The 8,556-nt window shown below is 51.7% G+C and overlaps 4 protein-coding genes and 1 pseudogene across 4 annotated transcripts, besides 2 other annotated features; all 5 read right to left on the bottom strand.

Annotated features, from left to right (window-relative positions):
- Positions 1-1,353: 1,353 nt before the first annotated feature.
- On the bottom strand, positions 1,354-3,909 carry TraAM80_09338 (oxidoreductase-like protein; the record flags this gene model as incomplete). The annotated part of the gene is made up of 1 exon (XM_029386028.1): positions 1,354-3,909. The coding sequence occupies one exon, from the start codon at positions 3,907-3,909 to the stop codon at positions 1,354-1,356; it is 2,556 nt and encodes an 851-aa protein (XP_029234113.1).
- A 156-nt stretch (positions 3,910-4,065) lies between these two features.
- Positions 4,066-4,093: a microsatellite.
- A 24-nt stretch (positions 4,094-4,117) lies between these two features.
- Positions 4,118-4,135: a microsatellite.
- A 485-nt stretch (positions 4,136-4,620) lies between these two features.
- TraAM80_09337 (uncharacterized protein) lies at positions 4,621-5,862 on the bottom strand (the record flags this gene model as incomplete). Its single annotated transcript, XM_029386027.1, has 1 exon — positions 4,621-5,862. The coding sequence occupies one exon, from the start codon at positions 5,860-5,862 to the stop codon at positions 4,621-4,623; it is 1,242 nt and encodes a 413-aa protein (XP_029234112.1).
- Positions 5,863-6,313: 451 nt separating this feature from the next.
- Positions 6,314-6,883, bottom strand: TraAM80_09336 (uncharacterized protein; the record flags this gene model as incomplete). The annotated part of the gene is made up of 1 exon (XM_029386026.1): positions 6,314-6,883. The coding sequence occupies one exon, from the start codon at positions 6,881-6,883 to the stop codon at positions 6,314-6,316; it is 570 nt and encodes a 189-aa protein (XP_029234111.1).
- Positions 6,884-6,932: 49 nt separating this feature from the next.
- Positions 6,933-7,141, bottom strand: TraAM80_09335 (hypothetical protein; annotated as a pseudogene).
- Positions 7,142-7,296: 155 nt separating this feature from the next.
- Positions 7,297-8,040, bottom strand: TraAM80_09334 (uncharacterized protein; the record flags this gene model as incomplete). The annotated part of the gene is made up of 1 exon (XM_029386025.1): positions 7,297-8,040. The coding sequence occupies one exon, from the start codon at positions 8,038-8,040 to the stop codon at positions 7,297-7,299; it is 744 nt and encodes a 247-aa protein (XP_029234110.1).
- Between the last annotated feature and the right edge of the window lie 516 nt (positions 8,041-8,556).

Here is an 8,556-nt window from a genome sequence, read left to right as displayed (position 1 = left end):
ACTGGGCCTAAAGCCAGTGCACATAAAAAGTGGCGTGATATCCATTGCATCCACCACAAACACAGCAGCTCCGCAACACAACCACAAACCCCACCAAAAATAAAAATGAAGCCCATGTGTAATAAATGCGGCATCGAATGCAGTCGCCCCTGTCTTTCAGCAGAACAGGCAGAAAGACCTGCCCCCGCCCCGATCAGAGCAGAGTGAATTCCCCTCGTCCTGCCCGCATCAGCAGACGCACGCGTACGTGCGATGCTGGAGTTAGTCCCTTCCGCTCAACGCATTTTTTTCCCCGCACATTTCTCACAAAACTTAAATCCCCTCAACACACAAAAAACCGTTTTTCTTTTTTTGCCATGAACAGCGGGCAAAGCAAAGCAATACTTCTTAGAGTCCGTCGTTGAAAAAAAAAACAAAAACAAAGGGAGTAGTGGGGGTGGCTGTGTAGTGTATTACTGATGCTTTACGCATCGTGCGCAGGGTTCCGTAGGGACGCGTTGCACGTTTTTTTTTTTGGGTCCAGACGTGCGTTGCCTGTCCCCAATCACGACAGCCGCTCAAAGCCGCAGCACTGCCACGGCGACGGTGGCCACAAGAAGAAACGCAAAGGAACTGAAGCCAACGGCGGCCGCCGCACTGTCTCCTATAAAAAGATAAGCTTTCCTGCGGTCTATAGCCTGGTCATGTGTGGGTGGGGAGTGATGATCATTGGTTCTACGTGGTTTTAACCCTTTGTTCAAGTGACGTCCTTCTCCTCTGTCTGTCTTGCCAAAGACGCGTAAAAGTAAGATATACCACCCCTCTCCAACGTCATGGCGTAATTCAAATCATTAGTTCCAAGCTTCTTTTTGTGCATGGGCAATGAAAGGCAACGTAGAGAATAGTAACTCAATTTTCCCACGGTTTCTCATAACCGCCGTTAGCCTTCTTCATGCCAGGTTTCACTTCCGCAGTCATGCCTTGTGAGCATGGAGAGTGAAATTTAGTGTTTTGGGTATTGGTAGCATCATGAAGAGAACCCGTTGGGCCGTCACTTCGCCTTCAGTGGGTAGCATACGGCACATTGCAGGGGAGCCTTACCTTCCTGTACGCTTTGTGGATGCCTCGCAACCTGCTGATTTCCCTCTAGGCCTGATGAGATGTGTCTGTGATAAAAGCACAACGCGTGTGGAGAAAGTAGCAAAAATGTTAGGGAGTCATACTCAAAAATAATTGTAGGGTTCTCAACACGCAGAGCGTCACTCACCCCATCACCACCGTATCTTTGCAAGCCTTTTAATACCCCGTCTTAGTGGGGCATTTTTACTTTGTTGTATTACGCACAGAGCGGCTCTCCGTGGGTCGCAATTCCCCTTACCACGCTATTTCTTTAAAGTCCTTAAAAAACTTGCCGTATTCCTTGCTGTTTGTGTAAATGAGGTCCAAGCAGCGTGCGGCGGCATCAATCTCATCTAGTGGGCACAGCAGCAACTGCTCTCCCCGCCGCTCCTTCTTTGCCTTGGGTGACTCATCCGTAATCCACCCCGTGTCCACGGAGTTCATGAAGATTCCATCTTGAGCGTAGTCCTCACCGCTCGTCCGGGTCATCATATTAAGGGCGGCCTTCGCCATGTTTGTGTGAGGGTGTGTCACCTGCTTGAACCGGTAGAACTGTCCTTCCATGGCCGAGACATTGATGATAAACCGTTCCTCGTTTGGCACCGCGTCGCCCTCCCGATTCAGCAAGCATGGTTTTAGCTTACTGTTGATGATAAATGGCGCGAGGGCGTTGATGGCCATAATCTCCGCTGCTTCGCTTCCTGGCACCTCACCCAACCGCAACACCCACGAGTTCATCTCACGCGTATCACTTTCTTCTGCTTGAGTATCGTAGCGGTCAAAAACAGGCGGGTGAATAGCGGCAATGTTGGCTGTGGCAGTTAATGCCAGCTGTTCTTTGTCCCCCGTCCGATTCTCCTCCTGGTTTTCGTGGTTGTCGTTCGTGACGGTCGCTGCATCGTCTAGAAACGGTTGATTGTGTGCATGGGGCTCGATCTGAAGGGGCTCGCCAATGGTTACAGAAGTGTGAGTGGAAAAAAATTGATGCCACTCTCCCATCGTTGCGTCCTCGCAAAGCCGGCGGTGCAGCTCTTGTGACGGGTACGCCTCAAAATGGCAGAGGTGGGCCGTATACTCCTTTGTGCGTGCGATGGTTTGTGCGGCGTTGTTGATGATGGCGAACAGTTTGGGAAACCGATGCCGCAGAAAGGCACAAAACTGTGTCACGAGCCAAAGGTCACGAAGATCAAGGGCAAAGAGATGTAGCCGATCTCCCCACTCCGCATAATCGGTCTCCCGCTGAAAGCGTGCCAATGCCTCGTGCACAAACCGCGTGGTTCCCACCAGTCGTGCCCCGCAACGCAGGAGGGAAAGCGCCATCGCAAAGCCAATCTTGATGCGGCAGCCAGTGAGCAGCACAACCTTTCCACGTAGATCCCGCGTGAGTAGTCTCTTGTTAAAATTGTATTCCCCACATAGGTGACAAAGGCTGTAATAATAGGGGTGCAACTTGTTATACCGCACGCGGCAAGTGTGACATCCAATCCACCGGTTTAACTGAAGAGCCTCATCAGACGGGAAAGGCCGACCGGAAGTGCACGTTTGCCCATCAGCGAATATGCAGTAGCTATCCGGCTCTTCGTCCATCGATGTCGGTGGGCGAGTTTGAACTGTAAACGGGGATTCTCCCCACTCTCGTACCCGTTTCCTCGCATAAAGTCTTCTAGCAATGAAAAGATTTAACGACGCCTCCGCTGATAACGTCGGTACCACATTCGCATCCTGTGGCACAAACCGACTATCAACGGCACCCTCAGCAAGGACAAGCTTCAAGGAGTGTAAGACGTCCGTTGTCGGCACAACGTGCTGAAGGGCAAAGCAAAGTTCATCTGGAACAGAGTTGGGATCGCCACACTGCCGCAGACGTGACACGTTTCGAAGCAAGACAGAGTCCGCCACGAGCACATCTTCACGAGGAGGGAAGGCATTTCCCTTAACGGCATTGTCACCGCCGGTACAAGTATTGTTCTCCTCATCTCCGTCGTTTTCATCACTTTCCCCCAATGTAACCAATTCGGCGCAACGCTCTGCAATGCGTAGCTTTACAACTGCTGTGTATTTTTCTCGCTGCTCAGAAGGTGTTCCTGCAGGAGCAGCACCGCGCAATAACGCAGGAGGCATTTGTGATCCAAAGTTGTGTGGCATGTAGCGATAGACCTGTGCCACAAGCTGTGAAATCCTCAGCCATTCTGGTGCGGTGGGACTAGTGTCATAAGCCTCTTCCAGACGAATCAAGTTCTCAAAGGCACCAATCAATCTGATGATCTGCCAGTCAGTGGCAGAACAGGAGTTAGGGTCATTCGTCTCTGAACAAACCCCGTTTAATGCCTCCTCTGGGGCAGCTTTCGCAACCTCGTCAGTGAGTTGTGACGGTGCCAGTCCATCAATCATCAGCAGCGGTCTCGCTGGCCGCTGCATCAACGACGTCAAAGCTGCATCCCGCTCTCGTTTCATTTCCGTACGGTGTATGGCCTTAATGTCCTGCATGCGCTGAAACCGCTTTCGCCGGCTTTTCTCCTCAGCCATGATTACTTTGTATACTTCACGATTTTCGCGCTTCGTCTTGCTGTCCCGCGAGATCATGGTGTACAGACTACTCTCGTGGAGGTACGCATCGCCCACAAAGAGCGAGGGATTATGAAATAGCGTACGCACCACTTTGGTGGCTACATGCAGCTCGTCAAGGGTAAATCCCCAGCGGGCCTCACGTTCTTCCAGCGACATCGTTGTTCCTTCCGCGTGGTCATTGGATAGGGGCTCCTCCTCCGCAGAATCAACACTGCGGTTCATGTGACCCTCCACCTTGTTCATTCCTTCCTTACGTTTTCCTTTTCTGGTGGCTCCCCATTCTTACCAATTTCATCCGTAATGCCAAGTGTGACGCCATTTACAATGGCAAGAGACGTTAAGCAAAAAGAAGATGTGAAAAGAAACAGTGGCTCCTCCCTTGGGCGTTTTTTGTTTCACTGTGTGTGTGTGTGTGTGTGAATGCGTGGGCAAGTAACTAACGCTCCCCCAGCACACACACACACACACAAAGGCGTGAACGTGGGCTCTCACGCCATCCCACTCTCCAGACCTTATGTGTTGGGTCCATGTATGATCTTGGTTTACCATATAAACGAGTTACGTGCTGTTTTAATAAGTAATGAGAGGAGAGAAGCAAAGCCACAACCACGGAAAAAGCAACAACAGCTACACAGACAACTTGTCCTGGTGCTCCCTCCACCCCCATCGCTCGTGTTGTTGCCGCAGCGTGTGTGTGCGTGTGCTAAGCTCTCTCTGTCTCTCCTACGTTTTCCTCCTTTTTTTTCCTTTTTTTTTTTCGTAGTTTGCTTTTTTTCTTTTTCCTTCCTGATTTCGTTTCCTTGCTTCTGTGTGTGTTTGCATATGTGCCTCGCCGCAGCCACAGCGGCCATGAAGACCAGCACACAACAAAAGGAGCTGAACAGACCTCCCCCCGCACGCTAGAGAGGAGATCGTGGCGCAGCGCCTGCCCAACCTCATCTTCTGTCTCTGCTATCACCACATACCACCACCGCCACCGCCCATGCCCATGTTCTCCATCATCATCTGCTGCATCATTTGGTTTTGTCGCATCTGTTGTAGCTGTTTGCGTCGCGCCTCTTCATCCTTCGCGCGACGCTCAGAAATTTGCACACGGTACCGCTCGAGGTATCGTTGCACTGCCGCGGTGCACTGCGGGACGCGGGCAAGGAGCTGCACCAGCACTTCAGCCCTGTCACGCAGCACCTTTTCCGAAGCGTGGCACCAGACCTCAAAGAGAGTAGAAATGATGTCCGTTTTCTCCGCCAGACACGTAAAAAACTGCGCGCCGTGCTTGCTGTCGCACATAAGCAAGATAATGGTAAGAATGGAGTTCGTGACGCGTGGGTCAGCGTTCACGGTAAAGGTTTCTGCGAGGCGCCGCAGGTTGTCCTCATCCACAAGTTCCTCGTGACCGAGGCCGGCGCGGGCAAGGTAACGGATGTTGAGAGCGCAGTGCTCCATCACGCCCTGGTTGCCGTGCTCAAGCAGGCGGAGGAAGTACGACATCCCACTGCGCCCCTCCACACCCTGCCCCACCGCCAATGCACCCACGCGCAGCGCACATACATTCGCAAAGATCCCTGTAAGAGCATTCAGGAAGAGAATAGGGCTCTGCGGGTCGAGAAGGCGTAACATCTTTACTGTCGCGGGGATGCGGGCCAATGCGTAGGCACCCTCGGCGCCTACTGGCACGTCGGTCTCCAACACCACTTCGGCATCATTGACGTGCGTGAGTGTGTGCAACGCCTGCGCTACTTCCTCCATGAGCTCCTGCCGTCCCTGACGGTGTGCCTCGCTCAGTGTCGCTAACAATGTGCGGTAGCCACCCAGCATGTACAGTTTTCGGCAACCTTCCTTGTCGGCACCGAAGACAGAAACGATGGTCTTGATTGCCAAGCTTACCCCCTCCACATTGGATCCGTCCTTGCTGAGGGCGGCAAGTCGCAACAACGTTCCCCCTTGACGCTGTGCTGAAAGCCGCGATGAATCTTTCTTCTGAGCTGCGTCCTCCTTGAGCTTCTTAAGAATGTCCTCAGCCGCTGCAGCCCGATCCTCGTCTGTCTTGGCCTTACAGAGAACTGTGAAGGAAGCGTCAAGCGAGGAAAGCACATTGTATCGCTCATGATACAGCGAGAAGAGGGAGACAGCGGAGAGGGTGGCAACTGTGCCATGGAAGAGAAACTTCCACACGGCGGGATTGATTGGAGACTCCATTGTGACACCCACCGAGGAGCACACCTGTTCTCGCGTCCTCTAAAAGAATGTATGAGAGTAAAGGCAATTGCTCTCCTCCACTAAATTCCTTCAGATTTTTTCTGCTTCTTTCACCTAAACGCTGTCGTTATTGTGCTGGAAGTGTACATTGAAGCAAAAGATAAATAAACAACAACAATAAAATGTGCAGGTGTATTTGCACCTCAGTTGTGACACGCCAAAGTCGTCATAAAGCGAGTACGTGAGTAAGTGAGGAAGAGTGAAGCAAATCCGCACACAGCGGTCTTAACGGAATCGGTAAAAAGACAAGAATCAAGCAGCGGCAGGAATCTCATTACGCCCTCCACCACCTCACACCCCTCGCTGCTTCTCCTTCCGTCACACGCACGCTCACCTTTTTCTTCCTTTTTTTTTTTTGTAGCGCCACAACACTGGCTCTTCCTGGTCAATGTTAAAGATACGGTGCCACTGGCCTCTCTGCAGCTCGTTCCTCCTCTGACTTTACTAGACTATTCTTGTAGTTCAAATATTCCTCCCGTGCGACGGCGGCCTCGTCTTTCCGGTTGGCGAGATAGTACCGCATAAGCTGCTCCTTGTCAAAGAGTGGCTTGGGCATGATCCTGGAGTTTTGCCGCAGCGACGGTGGCAACAGGCCGGCCTTTGCAAGAAGAGCCCACGGCCGCATCGACAACCGGCACCGCTTCACACCAAACCAGTACTTGAACGCATCCACGTCAACGGTGGTCAGCATAAACAAGTGCCTGTCCTGTGCAACCGGGGTGTCAGGCGACCACAGCGATTTTTGCGGGTGTGGACAGTGTTTGCCGAGGTAGTGCAGCAGGCGGATGTCGGAGTTGCGCCGCTTGTGAGTGTGTTCTACAATAAGATCGTACGACTGAAACTTCCACACGACGTGATGGCCACGCATGCGAATAATTGGCGCACCAGGGGCTCCCCACAATTGAGGGGTGCGTCGCTTAATAACGCCCCGAGCACTAAGCAACAAAGTCGCACGAAGCATGCTGTTTTTTTTCCTCCCCCTCCCCTTTTTTTTTGTCGTTCTTACTTCCTTTTTTTTTTCTCTCTTCCACGGCACTCACTGGCGTAATGCAGAGTGTCAGGAGCCGTGCGAGGCAGCCACCCTCAGAGTTCGCAGCAACACCCGCAGACGCAGGTGCACAGAGTAACCCCTCCCTCGCTAGTCAGACACATTACATAAAGAAAAAATTAAAAAAGGAGACACGGCAAAAGCAAAAAAAGAAAATTGACGAACCCCAAATGCCAAATTGCATTTGCTTTGCAGCGGCGGTGGGAATTCTACTCCCCACACGCCCTTGTCTCCGGCAATAAACCACTACCTTTCCCCGCTCATAAGTTCCCAGCACCCCGCAACCAGCTTTAATACAATCCCACCTACATATACGAACTTACTTTCTAGATTCGTCGCATTCCACGCAAAAGGCCAATGCCGAGCGTCGCGTAGCCCACCACACCCGGGGCAATGCCGCCAGGTCCCAACTTTGTAGCGACGTACCGCATTCGGTTCTCGACCAGAAAATTCAGATCTTCTCTGTTTATCTCCCCATCACCGTTTGTGTCAGCGAGTTGCCGCAACTTTTCTCGGAAAGCAGCCTCAAGCAAATTCTGATTAACAAAGTTCATCTGTGCCAGGAACTGAAGCCCGCTGTAGAGCACAAAGGAGGATGTCAAGATAAGTACCTTGTTCTTGTACATCCGGTGCGCCACTCTGCCAGCAACAAACCCCACAGTGAAGCCAAATGCACACTGACCAATTAAAGGCAGGGCACTGTCCAGCGTGCGCTGATGGCGTCGAAGAAAGTTATTCAGGTCACGGTCGTACATCACTTGAAAATCACGCGGAGTGACACGTCCATCGCCGTCAGCATCCAAATAACTCAAGAACTGCGCAGACGCACGTTTCCCAAAGTCACTCTGCATAAAATTCTGAAAATCCTGACGTGACTGCAAAGGGTTTAATATGGTTTTTCCTGCATCAACAATATACTCAAACAATGCAAATGACCCACTCTCACTGCGCGGCTTGCCCAGGGAAAAAACAGTGTCGAGGGCTTTCTCCAAATCCTTCGTGTTAAGTCGTTCTTCCTGCAGCGAATTTGAAGTTGTTTGTGGATGTGATTGTGAGCTAGTACGCACCATGGCTCCACGATCGCAACTGCAAAAACATCCAGCAACAAAACCCGCTGAGAAATAAGAAGCAAAAAAAAAAAACCTAGGCAATAAATATAGTGTGCCTTACTTTCCCATAATAGAAAGGCAAAAAAGAAGAAAGAACAATGCTACGCATTTTCAGCCACGTTGACCTGGTGGCCACATGTGTGTGCATGTATATACTCACTCAGTACCCAATCAAAATAAGAGAGAAAAACTGCAAGCACCTCCTCATCAGCTTGACATCATTACGTGCTGACAAAAAACGTCGAGGTGCAAAAGGGAGCTTCTTCGCCTTGTCAATCGCCTGGACAAAAACGGCCCATCCCGCTGTTCTGGGGCTCGTCAACGGCATCGCAGACGCCGCGGATCCGCGCTCCACGGCGATCCCTCGCAGTTGCAGAGATCCGCACAACTGAGTGCACCGTCACCGTCCTCACCCCGTCGAACGTGAGCTCCCTCGACCCCCCGCCATGCAGAAGAACCCCAACGCCTGTGCCGTGC

Source organism: Trypanosoma rangeli (genome assembly GCF_003719475.1).
Source record: "Trypanosoma rangeli strain AM80 chromosome Unknown Tra_15.4_contig_00561, whole genome shotgun sequence".
NCBI classification, from domain to species: domain Eukaryota; phylum Euglenozoa; class Kinetoplastea; order Trypanosomatida; family Trypanosomatidae; genus Trypanosoma; species Trypanosoma rangeli.
This window is presented reverse-complemented; position numbering and strand designations above follow the sequence as displayed.